The sequence below is a fragment of the Gymnogyps californianus genome, chromosome 3 (genome assembly GCF_018139145.2).
Source record: "Gymnogyps californianus isolate 813 chromosome 3, ASM1813914v2, whole genome shotgun sequence".
Lineage (NCBI taxonomy): Eukaryota > Metazoa > Chordata > Aves > Accipitriformes > Cathartidae > Gymnogyps > Gymnogyps californianus.
The window spans coordinates 115,619,206-115,637,892 of record NC_059473.1 but is presented as its reverse complement, the minus strand read 5'-3'; the positions used below and the strand labels follow the sequence as shown (position 1 = coordinate 115,637,892).

The following is an 18,687-nucleotide window of genomic DNA, read 5'->3' as shown; positions in this document are numbered from 1 at the left end:
TCAGCTTGTGTCGCTCATTCTCTATTCATTTCCATCAGCTGTGTCTCTGGCTCCCATGAGAACACTTCAATTTTGTTGCAAGGCCCAGAAATATGATAATCAACAAATATTTCTGGGTCAAATCCATTGTCACAGTGTCAGCATGTTCATGAGAAATAGCGATGCAATTAAACACTGATTTGCCACTCCAACTACGACCAAGACAGATATAAAATACAGTTTGGTTTATATAGACCTTTTTAAATTATCCCCTTTAAGAACCTTGTGAAAGATAATCAGTTATACTGAAGAAACGAAACAGGAAAAATGCTTAATACTTTTATGGTGTTTTGCATTTTACTGCTGTACAAACATTAACTAATTAAGCCTCACAATACCCAAGTGAGGAATGGAAGGAAGCATTATTACAGTTATATATTATAATTATACTGTCTCATTTAGAATTTCCTGGCTTGTGACTTTTAAAGTAATTATTATAATTATCATAAAACTAATAAAAAGTCAGAAACAACCTTTTTTTTTTTTTTTTGTGGCACGAATGTGCTCTAAGCTAAGCAAAGAAAGAGTTTACTAATGCCTAAAAGCACACTTTTTCTTCATGTATCTATCTCAGCTTCTATTTTCCCTTTGTCCATCTGAGTCCACAGGACTTGATCTTGCTTCCACCAAAGGGGAAGAAAATCTTGCCAATGACCACAGTGGATCCTTGATTTTAACAACAATAAAAAAAAAGAGTGTGTGAAGTGAGTTTTATCTCTGTGATTTTTACTATTTGCTAAGAAAACATTACGAGATCTTGATAGAAAACATTCTTATATGTTCCAAACAACATTATAAAGTCTCTATGATATCTTGTAATTGGGATTAATTTTTAATTTATTATGTAAGATTGTTTTTCTCTCAAATACCTGTCACCAGTGTCTGGATTCCTCTTTCCAATTCTAGCCCTCTAAGAGTTCACTGACACCCTTTAGATACAGGTAGACAGGTTCCTTCAAAGAATGGTTTCTGCCATCTCTCTCGTACCTCTATCTTGTAACAAGATGATTTTCCCACTGGAGATGCCTTTGCTCTCCAGTAATAACATAGTCCCATATGTTTCTTGTATAATAGTGGAATTTTCAAGGTCTATGGGGACAAAATCCATTTTATTAACCATACAAAAGTATCATACAACATTTGAACTTTCAACTGGCTCCATCGCAATAGCCAGTCACTGCAAATTCTTAGGAGTTAACCACAGCTGGATCAGTCTCTGGGAGAAGCTTCCTTATAAGGCCATAATCGATTGAATGATAATTTGGAAAAGGATCTCAGGTAGTTTCTTTTAGCTGGAAGCACAGTAGTTGTGATAATTTCTTTCTTCTTCTTTTTTACTTATATAGTATAGACTTAATGGTACTAACGTACGTACAGGGGATCCAGCAGAAGAGAAGAAAGAGCAGTAGTCTAATGAACCCAAAATACACACAACACTATTTTGCTGACAGCTGCTTGAAAAAGAAACAAAGAAGTAAAAAGATCTGATAATATCAAGCAGGTCAGGCCAAGATTAATAGAAGATTAATAGGAAGATTAATGTTCCTAACTTGCAATCCAGAAACCATCCAGAGCACTACTCAGTATTCTAGGTTGCCACCTACTACCTGCATACCCCAACCATGGCTGGACATGGTGCTCAGTTCATCTGCCTATTAGAAAAGGAAATCACCATCAAATGCCATCAACAGTGGTTTTCCATAATATAACTCCTTTTCTGCAGCAAGCTGCCAACACAATCCTTGGGCTAGTCGTAGATAGTATTTTGACTGTACTTGCCTCATGACACTAGAAAGACCATCTGGCTAAACAGATGTGGTAATCTGATTTGTTTGGCCAATGAACTGAAAAAAACCACAATGGCTTGAATGGGAGTTCCCAGGAGTGCCCAGTCCAGCATCTTCTCTTGTGCACTTCCAAATACTATATTTGTCATTTCAGGATGAGCTTGGTAACAGATTATTTGCTTGTGGAAGTTACCAAGAGAGAAGGAATTTCCATACAAAAGACGAAAAGAGGTGAACGTATTCTCATCACAAAAAAATTACTTGTAAGGCCATCTGTCATTCTTTTGCAGGATATATCATATGTTATAAAACAAGAAACTGGTAAAATGCAAGCCAAGTCTTGGTCCCACAGAAGCTGTCAAATCTCCCATGGATTTGAACAGGACCATTTGGTATTCAATCTGTTCATTTATAACCTTATTTAAAGACTGCAATACAGTTCTTCCCAGAACCATGTATTTTATTACAGATGTATAACCTTAAACATGGAATGGATTGTCTAGATAATGTCGTCCTGCCAACATTCTCTTCATCAACTGTCTTAATTTTTAAAACCCTTAGGTTTATAAAAATATATGTAACTTTAAATCTTCCAAGGTCTACAGCAAATTTACACTTATCTAGCCTCAATTTCTTCTCTTTTTAATTTCCTTTCATTCCTCAAACCTGTACTGTTTGACACCACCACCATTCATATAACTGGCATTACTGCCAAAAAAAAATTAATAATAAAAAAATTACAAAGAAAAAAACCCCCAAACCTCTGACATAGTAAATTAGAAATGTATACGTTCAAAGATCAAAAGAAAGGCATTTCAAAAATCTTTCTGAAGACATTTCATTTTAGTTCAAGTAAAAGATTCTAGATAGTTCCATTTCTGAAAGTGTTTTTCAGCTCCATTAACAATGAATAACGAACACTCGACTATGCCCACTCATTTTGCTTTGCTGTGCAGAATCTTGCCAGAGCTTGTAGACTCGTATTTTAGGAAAGTTTTCAGCTATAAGGTCCTCCTTTGCGTAAAGGATCGGTCTGGCTTTCTGATGTTGGACTGCCCTTTTCTTAAGGTAAAGAGAAAGACAAATTAAAATAAAATGACCAAGCCCACGTCATAGGCTGAATGAGCACAACTAACAGCAAGTTTCTCGTTATGTTGAAGTCACGGCATCCCTTGCCCAACAAGGCAGAGTTGCAGAAATTCAAAAGCTGGAGAAGAAAAGGACGAAGGTACAGACATCACAACAGGCCTCACCACTCATCTAGCCAGTGCCCTAGGAAAGAAGGAGATGAGCTAGCTGAGAAGAAAAGAAAAGCACATTATGGTTAAGAAAAAGATGGGGATGTAGCTCAAGACTCTTCATGCCTGACAGCCAGGATCCTGCAGAAGTTTGGAGATGCCAACGTTGCATCTTCTGGCCCACTCCAGGAAGAAGGAGGGCACTTTGCTCCTTGGGGGAGAAAACTTTTCTTTCTCATTATATTGCATTCTGTGAATTTACCCAGTGATAGCAAGAATTGAGGCCCTAATACAATAAATAAGTTTTAACAATTCTAAAAGTGCATTTTTAGTCCATCATGGATTATACTTAAGAACTATTCTTACTTTGGTCAAACTCTTACCCTCCACCATAATGCTTCCACTTCACTATACATGTGACTTGTGCACTGCTACCACTCCCTTTTGTTATACGGTAAATGATCTACACAGTAACTAGGGATTGCTTTTCTTGCAAAGAGCGTTTTTTTCCCCTTGTTCTTTTGGCTCCAAGACATCTTGTCTGTACAGTAACATGACTTCAGCTGTCCCTTGACCCAGCTATTGCTGGCAATAAAACCTGGGAGAGACTTCTTCAACCAGCGAGCTACATGAACTCACTCACACCACACATATACAGGACTTCCATGGAATTTTTATACCATTCCAGGCTTTTACTCTTGTTGTGGTTTAACCCCAGTCAGCAACTCAGCACCACGCAGCCGCTCCCCCCTCCCCCCTCCCAGTGGGGTGGGGAGGAGGATCGGGAAAAAAAAAAGTAAAACTTGTGGGTTGAGATAAGAGCAGTTTAATAACTAAAGTAAAATAAAATATACTACTAACTAAGAATAATAAAAATATAGTAATAATAATAATAATTGTAATGAAAAGGAATATAACAAAAAAAGAGAAATAAACCCCAAGAAGAGACAAGTGATGCACAATGCAATTGCTCACCACCCTCTGACCAATGCCCAAGCAGCGATCCACCCCTCCCAGCCAACTCCCCCCTGTTTATATACCGGGCATGACGTCCCATGGTATGGAATATGCCTTTGGCTAGTTCAGGTCAGCTGCCCCAGCTCTGCTCCCTCCCAGCTTCTTGCACACCTGCTTGCTGGCAGAGCATGGGAAACTGAAAATCTTTGGCTTAAGATAAGCGCTACTTAGCAACAACTAAAACATCAGTGTGTTATCAACGTTATTCTCACACTAAATCCAAACCACGGCACTGTACCAGCTGCTAAGAAGAAAATTAACTCTATCCCAGACGAAACCAGGACACTCTACATAAAAGGGAAGGAAAAAAGGTAAAAAGCGTTCTTGCCCACTGGTGTACTTCGCAGTGACATGGGCCATCCCACAGAAATCAGTGGTCCTCTTAGGACTACGTACTTGATTTCATAGAATTATATGTAGAACAATATTTCTATGAATCTGGAAACTTAAATATAGCCCAAAGTATTCTGGCAATACGTAAAATGCATGCACATGAGCCCAGAATAGATGAGAGCAAAGAAAACGACTGAGATGAACAATCACATGGAAATAAAGAACATTGGGTACATGTATAGAAAATGGAAACAAATAACTGAAAACTGGCTGAAGGCAAGTACTATTGGTGATAATGCAGGGATAATGTTTTCATAGGGATTAACTGTTCTGGAGCACTTTTCCCATGTGTAAAGCACAACATACTTTTTACTCAGATAGGTTGATTTGGCAGCCTCTTTATTGCTAGCAAAAACTATTTATTGTGCCTGTGCAGGAAAAATTCCACCCTTGGATAGCCAGAATGCAGTTCTTTTATCTCACACTGACAATTGCCTGCTGGATAGAGTTCAAGAGCTAATTTCCCACTAATAGTCCACTTCTATAGAATGCCTATTAGAAGTTTGTGTGCCAAATCAATCATTTTCAAAAGTCTTTAATAAATTTGGCTACGTGTTAATGTAATTCTTATACTGAATGTATTAAATTCAGCCTTTGGAAACAGATTTGATTTCTTTGGCAAAATGTCATTATTCTTACAGAGAGGTAACAAAAAGGTCCATCACTTTAAAAGAAACTGCTGAATATAAAGACCAGCATTTACCTTTTGTTAGCATTATTTTTTCACTAAGTTTTATTGCCCTGGACCTGCTGGTGATTTTCTGTATGAGCAACTTAATTTTCTGAGAAGAAAACAGGATTTCCTTACATGTTGTTCTAGCGCATGTGCTCTTTTTCATGATTTTTCATGCTTCAAAGATACCCCAGGGTAGTAGATACAGGAAGCAGAAACTGTCCTTATTCTCCCTACTCTTGGCCGTACATTAGAATAACCCCAGAATCTATGTCTCTGGAAAAATAACATCAGGCCCATTAAACACCATTTTCCTGCTATACAGAAAAACTCCAGGGGAAAAGAATCTTAAAAATAAATGAGCGGACAAACTAATACACCATAGGGGCTAATTTGCGGCACGGAGTTTGCAATTCTAACACAAGGCCACTAATTTGTTGGGCTTCCCTTGTCATATACCGTATTTAACTGTAGCAAGAACTAACTGATAGATAAATAATTGCTTCTTCAAGCCAAGATTAATATAGCATGCTTACAATTAAATATGACTATTACTATTATAAACTCCCATTTTCAGAATCCTATTTTATATACCAGCATTTCTTCCAACTCAAAAAAAACATAAAAGACATTAGATATGCTTTAAAGAGCTGTTCTAGACTTTAACCATAGTTTTCTTGCTGGCTTTTTAAGAACCACCATATACTGGAACTCAGAAAATGTACCTTTCTCAGACCAAGTGTTATCTGAAATATTACTTTTCTTTAAAAAAAAAAAAAACAAACAAATGCCATGTATGGACATGATATTTTAAAAAGTCAAGTATGACTTCCTAAAGTAATAAATGGAGTGTTAAGGCATCCTTTGTTCTGCACAAATGAGCATCGGAAGAGATAAGATGAAAAGTATGTGTGCAGTACCATTACTGTGAAGCTGATGCTCAGCTGTACCTTTCTGTGGCTTTAGATATACATGAAATGGTATGACTGGATTCCTCCAAGAAAACCTTGGGATTTGGTCACCACTAAGCAACTGTGAACTCAGTGGTGGATTACCACCTAAAAGTGACTTGTCCTAATCAAGAAGCTGGGAGAAGTTTAATGTGTGTATATAATGTTTGTACCAAGTTTACCAACCCACGTGTAATATAAGACTCAATATGCTGAAGATGCTTTGTACTGAAATGTAGAAATTGGACCCTGAGGGAAGGAGATGTGTTTTACTCCTGAATGAAGTTAGGAGTGTTAAAGGAGTACAGGGGATGGCACCTGACCTGCCAAAGTGCCACCAGCATCTGTGAAAGTGGGAAGCAGTGATTTAGTGGGAGGAACAACTGCATCCTTTCCCACCAGGGCTAAGGCATGTGTGTGTGAGTAGGGAGACTCTGAAGAGAACTAAGGACATCCGCATTTCACCGGGACCACGTCCAAAGAGCATCACCTTATAGCTACCCATGTTTAGCAGCTGGCTGAAAAGCAATTGGCTGGAGTTTGTTGTGGTGAAAACAGATCCATGCTAGGAGGGAGGACGCCTCCTGAAGTCATCTGCAGGCTTTACCTGTGGTGTCCTGTGAGGCTTTCACAGTACAATTTCTTGTTTTAATTGGTCCATTCTTAGACAACTCCATCATTTCAGTTACATGGTTTAATTACATAATTATCTGCACTGACACATATAAAATTAGGCACTGTAATTGCTACATTAATAAACATCAACACAATTAAAAGTGTTTCCATTACCAAAAAGGTGTTTAGATGAGGGACACAGATCTAGTCAACATGGACACAAGAAGTAATGGTAGCTGGAGCCTGCGAACATGAAAGCAAATTCAAGGACTGCTCCTTTTAATCAGTTCTTGTGTATTTGGTATCAGCCCTAGGACAGAAATCACATAGCCAAAACTCATGTGTCTTGGAATAGGGCTTTAACCGTCTCCTAGCCTGATCAGTTTGACAGGGAGGAGCAAATTAGTGAATATCTGTCAAAGCAAGCTGTGAAGAGTCATGAGTATGCATACAGGTGTGTAATTTCCTAGTAAGGGATAATAGCAATTCTAGGGTATATATAGCCTTCCAAAGGAAAGGGGACACAGGCATTTAGAAATAACTTTGTAATTGAATATACTTCTGTTGAAAGCTGCTGACAAAGTCCATATCAAATCTTATTTCAATAAATGACCTAAGAACTTTTAATTCTTTTTTTTTTTTAATAGCTTTGTTAACATGGAAATAATCCCCAATTGACTTTTTGATATTCACTTTGAGGTGAACTGTAGTGTTGATTTACACTTCTGCTTATACTGCTGTTTCTCTGGACTACAGGGAGATCTTATTTAAAGCTGCATATTCAGTTCTGGGCTATCCATGCAATCAGACAGCCAAACTTCACAATTTCTTACACAGGTGGATTTCACACCAACCTCTTCTGAGAATGTTTCATAGCTATTTCAGCAAAATGGCAAAATCTCCTCCAGTCTGAATTTCCTTGTGTTGATTACTTTATCTTCCAAACCATATGTTTTTCTCATTTTGTTTTGTTTGTGATTGAATATAAAATTAAGATAGCTAGCTAATTCCCATGCCAAGTAGCAGTAAGTCATCTCAATTCAGCAATCAATAGGTTTGTCGGTGCAAATAGTCTATTCCTATGAGCCTTAATTAAACATGAAAAGATGGAAATTTACTCTCATTGAAGAGAAAAAAAGTTGATACCCCAAGGTACTGGAAACGTTCAGACTATGATTAGTAGAAACCTGACTGGAATCTCAGCTAATGTCTACATGATAATAAAAACTGCATTTAACTTGGCAACTAAATGAGCTCCCAAATGTCTCTCCATACCACAGAACCCTGAAAAAACACCTGATGTTTCATTACTTGCACAGCTACAGCTACCCACAGCAGCGTGTGTTGCAGTGGTAACAGTGATTTGCCATCTCAAACTACCCCAAGCAGATGGAGCAGGCTGAGATGCAATGTATGGCTGCAAGAGCCATGGTCCAGACTAATCATACCCCTTTAATTTTTAGAGTATTCATACCCAGCTACAGTGACTCACAGCTGTTCATCTGGGAAGCTCTAGAAGTACTTATCACTAAGGTAATTTAATTTTCTGAACGACTGATGAGTTCCCCGGGAGGAGAGTGGGAGGTGAAGCTCAGGAATGGAGTCAGAGACGTCACATCACGGCGAAGGGAGTCGGTTCAAAGCACCAAGTTCTCATCCATACCTTACGAAACAAGGACGCTGTTTTCAGCCCCAGGCCTTGTGTACAAGCAAGATGTTGGAAGCAGACTTTGATACTAGAGGAAAACTCTTCAACGTTTTAAAACAAAATACTTTAAATCATATTAGTTTACTCCACTGCTGAAATGAAGTGTCCTGGTTTCAAGGAACCTGATTCCTTCAGGAACCCTATAATACCAAACAGCTTTTTCTATATTTTAAACAGAAATGTTTATAGTTCAAGCAATGTGACAAGCTGAAGTCCCTGAAAGACCTTAGTTCACTTTGTTTCAAGTAACAAAACCACATGCTTACTAGCCTTCAGAACAAGTTTTAGGATGATCCAGTTTTCCAAATCAAAGTTACTGAAGACCTAAAACACAGGTTTCCACTAAGACACGGTCACAGTTTAACTGTGGAGCACAGATCACAGTGTAGATCTAGAGTAGAAATTTGATTAAAGTCTGGCCAGAAGTGCCGTACTATAATGTGCATGTATGATCCCAGGAAGTCATTCCCAAGTCATTCTGTAGGAAAAAAAAACTTCACTCCAAAGAAATAAAGTAAGGGCCATTTGTATTTTGACCCATAAAATAATTTCAACCCTGACCTTGCCAAAGACATCAAGCAAGTGGTTTAACCTTTTTTTATCTCAACTGTCCATACATAATATAGAGACTTTATAAGTTCCATTCACAGTTATTTTATTTAGATTGCAAGAGAAGGGAATATCTCTGAAAAAAGTTCAGTCAGTATCACCACTCCCTCTCTCCACTGCACATCCTCAAGGGTTTTTACTGGTTTTGTGAACACTCTTCCTTGTGATGAGAAGGAAAGCACTGAGGTGGTATGAAGGGAGCTAGGAAATAGGAAATTTCAGGAGGAAAAAAGTCCAAAACACTTGACTTCTGCAACAGGTTAGGTAAAGGTTGTGAACCACTGATCAGTCTTGATGACTGCTCTGAGGACTACTTAACAATGGTAAAATAAGCATCGTTACAACAAATAGTAGACCTGAACACCCGAACACAGCTATGGGACTTGGCGCTGACAGTTTGTTGGTTTTTTTTTTCTTTGAGGTCCTTAATACTTTGTGTTAGCAATGGCGCTCTCCATCCAAGCTGCACACTCCTTCTGTATTACCCTTCAGGGAAATCATAACTGTATTAATGAATTTAGTGTTTTGCTACAGAAATAATTATGATATCCCAAATTCATTGTTTTGATTTCTCTGAGGAATCCAACACAGAGCAAAGGTAAGCTGTGAAGGAACAAGGTCTCTTATAAAAATGCATGACAGTTTTTGGAACTGGTGAGCTTCCTTCAAAATAAAAGACGAAGTAAAAGTAATTTGCATGTTATTGTCGGAAAATTTACCCAGTCTGGATTCTTTTATTGGGCTATGATGGAAACTAGGGCATGCATGCACATGGTGAGATTTTTAAGAATTCCAGGCTGGATTGTCTTGCTCTGGCTGGATATACTCTCTTCAATGCTTTGGACTTGATGTTAGTTTAGAGTGCCTCCAGGAACCACATATAACCACAGAATTACAGAACTATTCAATACTTAGTAATAATCAGAGGTTTGGATTAAACCTTCACATCCCCACACATCTGCTGACTCTGTAAGCCCTGGAGATGCCTTTGGACAGTCGGACTGCTTTATGGATTCATGTGACCATCATTCCTACCTCTTCCAGAGAGCGTGTCAGCATATGTTACTGAATTGTTCAAGCATCAGGAAGATGCATCCCACTAGCCTGGACACTCCACAAGCTGCTATTTGGAGCAATTAAGATTTAGCTATTTAGATTTCATCTCTTAGAAATGTCTGACTTCCTCATTTTCTAGATTTAGTGTCTCCAGAGATCGTCTGGAGGATATGGACCATTATGTGCTCTGCAACAAAAGCAAAGAAAAATATATTTTAGCCTTTAAAATGAGCCACTAGCTAATGCTGCAAAAAGAAAAGGACTTGTCCTTCTTTGCCTCTGAAACTGTTTTTCTACTAACTTCGGGACCCTTACTCTCACCACTCATCCATACAGACTTAGTTTTTAAATAACTGATGCCTTTAAATGACAGCTAGCAATGCGTATGTTCTTTGCACATGATGAGGAGCTCTCCAGACTCTAGATCCAGCTTGTAGGGCTGGATGTTAATGGAGCTTGCACCAGACTTCACAGGACTTGGGTCTCATGATGACAAACAATTTCAAGAGCTCAGTGCACTCCTAAGCACTTAAATAAGGATCAGGAATGAAAACTCCCATTAGCTTCAGTGAGATTAGGATTTCAATCTAAACTGACTCCATTCTACATTGTTAAAGGCTCTTAGTATCCAGTATTGTGATTTACAGCCATATTTTCAGAACAGTTCGCGACCCAGCGTGCTGGTCCTCTTCTGAATATTACTGTTTTCATTTTACTCTGCAGCTTAAATAAGAATCCATGTTTATTTACTGTATTTTATTTTTCAATATGGTTGCTGATCTTTAAAGCTCTGTTTACTAAAACCAGATTTTAAAAGATGTTGTGCAAAATGATATTAAGTCCAGCCATTATTTTTCCTGGGATCACCACAGAGACAGAAATGCAGCAGAAGGGCATGTTACCAGTATCTTCCCCTTCCCCGAATCATTCAAAGTCAGCTTCAAAGTTAACACTGCCTTCGGGGTTTATTTGATTTTGGTTTTATATGTAAGAAGCATTCTGGCCCTTTGTTTTAAAATTCATGCAGCACAATCTCAGCTTCTGTTTGAAACATATAATAAGCCTCTTATGTGGTTTTCTAGTAGACCTGCATTTTGGCACAGCACCTGCCTATTCATGATTATAAGGAGAAGGAGGAGGAGGAATAATGGCAAAAGCAGTTTTGCATGGAAAACATCCAGGCAACAAGACCATGCCTTTTTTTTTTAACCAAGCCCTGTATGAAAAGTGATTGTGATCTCTTTTGTTTTTAAAGTTATCAGAACTCAATTTTAATACAGCTTTGGAGCACTAAACATATACTTCATCCTGAAAAGCACTCCCCTGTGATAATGCTGGACCACAAATACATTTGCTTTTCAGCATACTGCCTTTTGGATTCCGCTATATTAATTTTCCTTTCACAGGAACTTTCACTGCACTTCTGGTGAAAGGTTTTTTACTCTTTAGGAGCATTTGTTTCTAATGATTTTACTGTAATTGTCTCAAATGTGCAGATTTGTATTAAGTGCTTAAGAAATGCATTAAGTATCTTTACCTCATAGATTTTTCTACAAAGCCCCCCAAAGCAAAACTTCCACTGATGCCAATAATGTTACTGTTATATCTTTCTAGCCTCTATTTGCCTATATCTACATATGTCCTGCTTCTTATAAAGCCACCTTGGAATGCCCCTGGATCAGAGCTATTCGTTGCTTTACTTGTTTGCGTCCAATGCTATTTCTAATTGTCTCTAACGTAACAATAATAGTTTTATCATTCCATATCAGTTTTAAAAATTCAATAACACAGCAGTACTATTAACCTGTTTAAGGATTTTTTTAGAGTCATGTTTATAAATAAATACATATGATGTTTTCCGTGTTGCAGTTAAATTTAGGTGGTGCATCCAACAAACACACTGTCATATTGTTCAGGAAGACTGCTAGCACCCCAGATGTGATCTTCTGGAAGGTAGCAACAGCATGGGCTAAAATCATTGTATGAGTAGATACATCAGTATTTTTGATAGTATGCATGATTTCAAAACATGCTGTAGTTCTTTAGCAATGCAGGATTGGTATAATATACCTAAATACATTAATTATATTGGGCATAATATACCTAACATTGTATAATATACCTAAAAAGTACTCCTATTATAGGGAGAACTTAAGTGGCCAAACTGCACTTGTAAAACCAGCACAGCTCTTCCAGTTAAAAGAGATGATCCCAGGAAAATCAGTTTCTGCCAGTGCAACTGCATCTATGTTAGGGGTATCTGTAAACACAGCTGTGCTGTTCTGGAATCCCACTTCTTCACAGCCACTGAAAGCCTGAAACGCAGCTCTAACCTAAGATTTTGAGGAGCTCTGTGCCATCTTTAGGAAGATGCTAGTCTGTCTTGAAAATCTGGATAGAGAAAAAGAGGCTGCAAATATACCCACTCAAATTTCAATAGATTTTTGAGATTCTTTTGTTCTACACATATTAAAATGAAGGACTCGAAATCAATTCCCTTCAAGGCAGGAAATGTGAGATAGAAGCCAAAAATATGACAAACCATTTGATTGTAATTAATCAAATAGCATTACTATTTTTTCATGTAAACATTATCTGTAAAACCCCAAAACATAGCTAAATAATAGATGTGCAATAAATTCACAAAGTAAATGACTGTATTTAATGCTAGCATTATATCATGATCACTCCTAACCCTACTCGTCCAGTTAAAGGACCATTGGTGCTTGTTTCTGTCATTAATCCAGAGGATATGCTTCTCATGTTCAGTGACCCAGTTCCAAGAAGTATCACAATATAGAAGCCTATTTTTCCACTTAATAAACATGCATAATTCCTGTGAACATTAGCACTGATTATGCACACTTACACACTCTAGGGCATATTCATCTAAGCTCGGTGAATTCAAAAGATCTGAAGGAAAATGTATTTGGCCCTCTAGACTGCAAGAAACCCTAAAGAATGATAGGAACAGTCCAGAATGTTTTATTAGTATATTTTATTTTAATGACACTTTTGTATATTAATTCCTTCAGCTCTCTGCCCACAATGCTAATGATGTTTTACATAAGATACAAGAATTAAGGACTCTTTAGAATAGAAAAAAGGAAAATGAAGAGAACAAGCAAGGATTAAGCTTAATGGTTAGGATATTCTCTTTGAAGATGGAAACTGTAGGTTCCAGCCTGTCCGATGCTACTTATCATTATTTCCTGCAGAAAAAGAGGTTAATTGGGATATTGCCAGCAGCCCAGAAGGGCATATCTCATCACAGGTAGAGCAATGAGAGGGTGAGCAGCGCAGATTCAAACTCTTTACAGGGACATGATAATTGATTCAGAGTTTCCTACAGCTTGATGAGTACTTAAACCACTGTGGTAAAGATAAGGCATTCACATTATCTTCATTACTTAAGAGAGAAAGAAACAGGACTCATCACTTGATTTTGCTTTGACTTCTAACGTCCTAGATAGTTCTCTGCAGGAGAGGTTTGAAAGATGCAATTCCCATATGAAAACAGATGCATATACCCTGGAGAAATGTAGAATTTAATATAAAATCCTGCCCTGAGCATTACCTTGTGGTTTTGCATTGGCACATTTGTTTACAACGTACTGGCTTTAGTTTCAGCTTCCTCAGAATGGTATCCACAAATTTCTCCCCCTCCCATGCTCCGTGCAGACTGTTGGGACAGCTAACTCAGTGTTTCAGAATTTAGGTGTCTTTGTGGCTCTGGGCCTACAGTATATAAATAACTCTTCAATAAACTATTTCAAAAACTGCTGAAGCATTCATCTCATTCAGCACCATGGAGGGAAACACGAGCCCTAATAGCTTGCCACAGATTCCGGATCCCAAGAAGAATCTATCCACCCAAAAATGTACCAATATTTTTAATGAACCTGTTAGATTGCAGACAATGCTAAATGTGCAACAGTATAAAGTATATTTCTGCCTATTAGCTGCTTATTTAAAAGAGGTGTTCTTGACTAAATATTTTTATAGACACTGCCACTAAAAGTGTTGCAAATAATTTTTCTGTAGAGTCCATTTGCATAACTGCTATTTATTTTAAGCACTGCATGATTTGTATTCATAATGGAAACTTCAACAGCAAAGGCTTCCAAGCCAAGCTAGAGTAATTCTCCCTTTAGTCAATACAGTCTTCATCTACATCAGTAAACAGCACGGTACAACTGATGCAAATACGTAGAGTGGAAGCGTTAGTGTTGAGGACCTGACATCCACATCACACATGTTCTGGATGTTTTACCTGAGACCAACTCTAGCTTATTAGCAGCCATTAGATACAGTAATACATTAGGTGTGATCCCAGGACACATCTTCGAGTTACATTTCATCCAAAAAAAAGCAGTTTCTGTGCCCCAAGATTGTGCACCCCACTCTGTCATTATGATGGAAGAGAAGTAAGTGGAGATAACCAGGAAATTCACCTCAAAATATTGCTCCTGATATAATCGAAAATGGTTTTGCTCTTTAAGCTGAGGATATTTTCTACTGTGTGTAAGTAAAAGAAGAGCTTTCTTTGCATCTTAGATGACCAACACCCTTTTATCAATACACATGAAAGTGCACCACACAACTCTCATGAACAAAGAAACAGCGTCATCTTAAGAAAATGTAAATCTGAACTGAAGGTAAGTCTTGTATTTCTTTTCCAAATACATTGATTTATGGAAATCTTCTTCAATAAAATCGAGCTCAGACCAGCAGATAAATGTCATCCCTCCCAACTATAAGTTCACGCAGAGGAATTACTAATCAATACTCGCTTCATACATTTTCACCCTGAATATGCATTAAAGGAACTGAAATGCTGTAAATGTAATCACAATGATTTGGGTCTCCTGCTGGTGGCTCCTCCTGGAAAGATCAAATTTCGCATCTGGGCTTTTGTCTGCAGCCAGGGCAGGCAGAACATCCTACACAGAAGTCGCCACCACGGCCAACACTCAGGCTATTAGCTCCTTGAACAGCCCAGGGACATTATTTTACAAGCATTTCTGTGACAGAAAGAGAAGTAAAGCTCTGGATTTACTACAGCTAATTGTATCTCTCCTCTGCAAAATTAGCATTTTGCCCTGTATACAGACATTATATATAGAATGACAATAAACTGGACTAAATATGTGACAGTACCATTACAGAGCAGATCTCAAAACCCCTAACTACCAAAGCAAGGGAGACAATCTTATTTGATGTGCATATCTAAAAATATATGAGGCCATAAAACTAAAAGCCAGATATTGCAGCTTAGTGAGACTACAGAGCTGTCTCCAAATTTCAAGAGCAAATACTGCTGTGCTCTTCATGTTATTTTTTGCACTACCATTTTTGTAAACACGATACTGAATTTACTCTCTGATATTTCTTCATGAGTAAAGTATGTTGTGTAATATCTGTGAACACTTCAAACACCTCTTTGAAGGGAGGAAGTCCTAACAGTTTTGAGCTATTTTCAGAAGATATCTTTCCCCACAACACATAAAATCATTAAAAAAAAAAAAAAATTAATCCCTTTGCTGTGATTTGCCAAAAAGAAAATAATGATTTCTAAAGAGTAAAACAGTTGATGTACTTTATTAGGAATCCATATTTTGTAAAGACCATTTACTTTCCTCAGAAACATGTATGAGACATGATTAGATGTCTGATCTTGCTGGATGTGCACTGAGTACTGTTTAAAATGGAAGCTATAAATTATCAGTCAATAACAAGCACAATACCTGAGGCAGTAAAAATTCTTTCATCTGAAAATAACAGTTATTACAAAGTCAGTCGTTTCTTAAGAAAAAGATTGTGAGGTAACATCTTGAGCCATAAATATTCAAATACGAAGACAGAAGGTTATTTATATAAGCTGGAGCTAGCAGTTTTTGTTAGACCATTCATTAGAAGGAAAGAGGGGCTAGGTAATAATTTGCAGGATCTGGTTCAAGGCTGAAGAAATTTAGGAAAGGACTGTAGCATGCATTTAAGGGAAAAGACAGATAGTCCCACTTGTCTGCAGAAATTGTCAGTGTGCTCAATATTAACTACTTACATTTGAAAGGCGTTTTTATTTTTATTCAGCCTCACATTGTATTTATGAACCGTTCTGATCCTACTGTTCATCATCACCATCCAATATTTTTCCTAATTAAAATTACTTTGAAGTCTCTGACCTTTAGGCAGACACTCAATTCTGAATTAAAATATAATTATCTTTGTAACATGAATACACTTCTTATGCTGCCCCCATGCTCTTCTTATTACTGAAAAAATACCTAATAAATGTAAGGAAAAGACTACATTGAACTTGATAAAATAATGAAAAAAACGAAGAAAATAAACCGAGCAGCCTGGTTTTCCTTTCCTATATAACGAGGGCAAAGCAACAGTAGGGAAAAAATAAAGGCAAAACTTAAATTTTAGAGAAAGAAATCCTGTGTGCACAGTGTGTAATTTATCTGCAGGACATACTGTCACGAAACTTCACCACTTCTTCTGAAACCAAAAGAAGAACAGTCTTTTATATGAGTAGGTCCAGCAATCACACGGTTTATATTCCAGCGGTATTACACAGGTACAGCGCCATTTATTGAACAGGACCACAACCACTCTTTGAAGGTGAAAGAGGCCCATAAATTACTGAGTGCAGAGAATATATTTCTTGTGAGCAAATCACAGCTTTTTTTCTAAACTTTTGGTTCTGATCACTGTAGCTATATGAATCACTGGTGTGACGAGGGTAGCACTTCCCATTTATCTCCTCATCTTCACCATTGCTTCTCTAAGGTATTCCTTTGTCTAAATGACTGGCAGTTCTTGACCATATGTTTGCTTTACATTACTTTGCAACCTTTTCTACGGCCAAATAATAGGAACTTAATAAATAACTTACTTTTACGTAGAGCTGCTGAAACTCCTCAAGGTTCAGTCTACCACTTGGACAGTCCTTTAGAAATCCTTTGTACCACTGTTTTAGCTCGTGTTCATTGAACTCCGTGCTCTTCACCAGATCTTCCATCACCTCAGGGGCCAGCTTGCTATTCTGTTTCCCCATTCTGCCTGAAGAAGAAATAAATTAATACAATTAGCCAAGTTGCTGTGAACATTTTAAACTGGAATTAGTGACAAAGCTCGAACTCATCACTTGTTTTGTACTCACTGCTGCTTTTAGTCAACGCAACTTCACAGATTCACTAGTGAACAGGAACCTAAGCTATGCTTGAATATTAGAGGCTGAACATGGTGAAAAAGACAACATTCTTCTTTCATTTAGGAGTCTTAAGGCCTGGAGACAGACTGCTCATTTGCATTCAAATTAGGTAATTTCTAGCTTTTCTTTACACTAAGGCTGAAAAAGATGACTTCACTTTTTCTTTGAATTTAACAAAAATTTTTCACAGATTCAGGGACGTCCACAGAATTCCTCTTTATCTTTGTCTTGAAAATCTCTTCTGATACGACACCCACATTAGCAGCTACTCCTTACAGGTACGAGGCTGTGGACAGACAGGCTTGTAATGTACAGCACTAGATCTTGCACTGGGAGAAGCAACGCGAGAGTCCACACACTTGGTCTCAAAAAATGATGAAATCAAACTGGAAAAATAAATGTAATTCTTATATATATGCACATATACATGTATATATACACATATGTATACATGTAAGTATATGTATATATTTACTGCATAGTTGATACACAATAGATGGTTTATATTTCATCACTGTTAACTCTGGAGATATCCACTACATTTGTTATATACATTTTGAATACACACTTATAAATATTAAACATAAAACATACAGAAATACAAAATATGGATGTGTGTATAAATACAGTAATTTCAGTACTACTCATGTTGGCCCTTTGAGATATTTCCAGGTCCTTTGACGTCTGACCAAAGATGTCCTTTGAGAGAACTTTTGAGAAATCCTTTTCTTTAACTTTTTCCCATTCTACTACAATTTGTTTCATGACAGGAGATGTCTTTCAGTTATTTTTTAATCAGATGACAGACAGTACTTAACTTGTCCTGTACAGAACTGCAAAGCGATGAATAATTTCTTTCCTGAGCCTAGCTTAGCATTTCCATTTTTATCTCCCAGTATAGCATCTGTCTCCAATGACAGCACCACACTGAATGCATTGATTTCTAATCCAGATCACCACCCATTCCTGATACTAATCTATTGCTTTTGGCATATTCCCCTATTCTGAAGGAAGGTGGGTCCCCCACAGGGTCACAAGTCCTGCCAGCAAACCTGCTTCAGCGTGGGCTCCTCTCTCCTCAGAAGGACATACTTTGCTCTGTTCCAATGAATCAGTATATTTATATAACTTCCTTTATGGGAACCTTCCTTGAGCAGGCACAAAGTTAATGATTCCTCCTGGTCTGTGTGTGGCCAACACATCCCCTGGTGCCATACTACCAGCGGCACCAGGTCTCTTCCTGAAACACCACATGGCCCCTCTCCCCTTTGGCCATGGTCCTCCCTGGTCTGTCCTCACCCTCTCCCACAGCCCCCAGCCCACCAAGACAACCAGGGCTGGCAGCAAACCTCTTTGCAAAGACAGCACACGACTTGGTGG

At 37.8% G+C, this 18,687-nt stretch overlaps 1 protein-coding gene across 2 annotated transcripts in view; it reads right to left on the bottom strand.

The window, feature by feature from the left end:
* VSNL1 (visinin like 1) overlaps window positions 1–18,687 on the bottom strand; it is a 92,529-nt gene that overhangs the window by 34,994 nt on the left and 38,848 nt on the right. For both annotated transcript variants that reach the window (XM_050893831.1, XM_050893832.1), the window contains one exon: window positions 16,990–17,156. In XM_050893831.1, coding sequence (XP_050749788.1) covers window positions 16,990–17,151 — 162 coding nt within the window. In that variant the 5' untranslated portion in view covers window positions 17,152–17,156. The remainder of the gene's footprint in view (window positions 1–16,989; window positions 17,157–18,687) is intronic.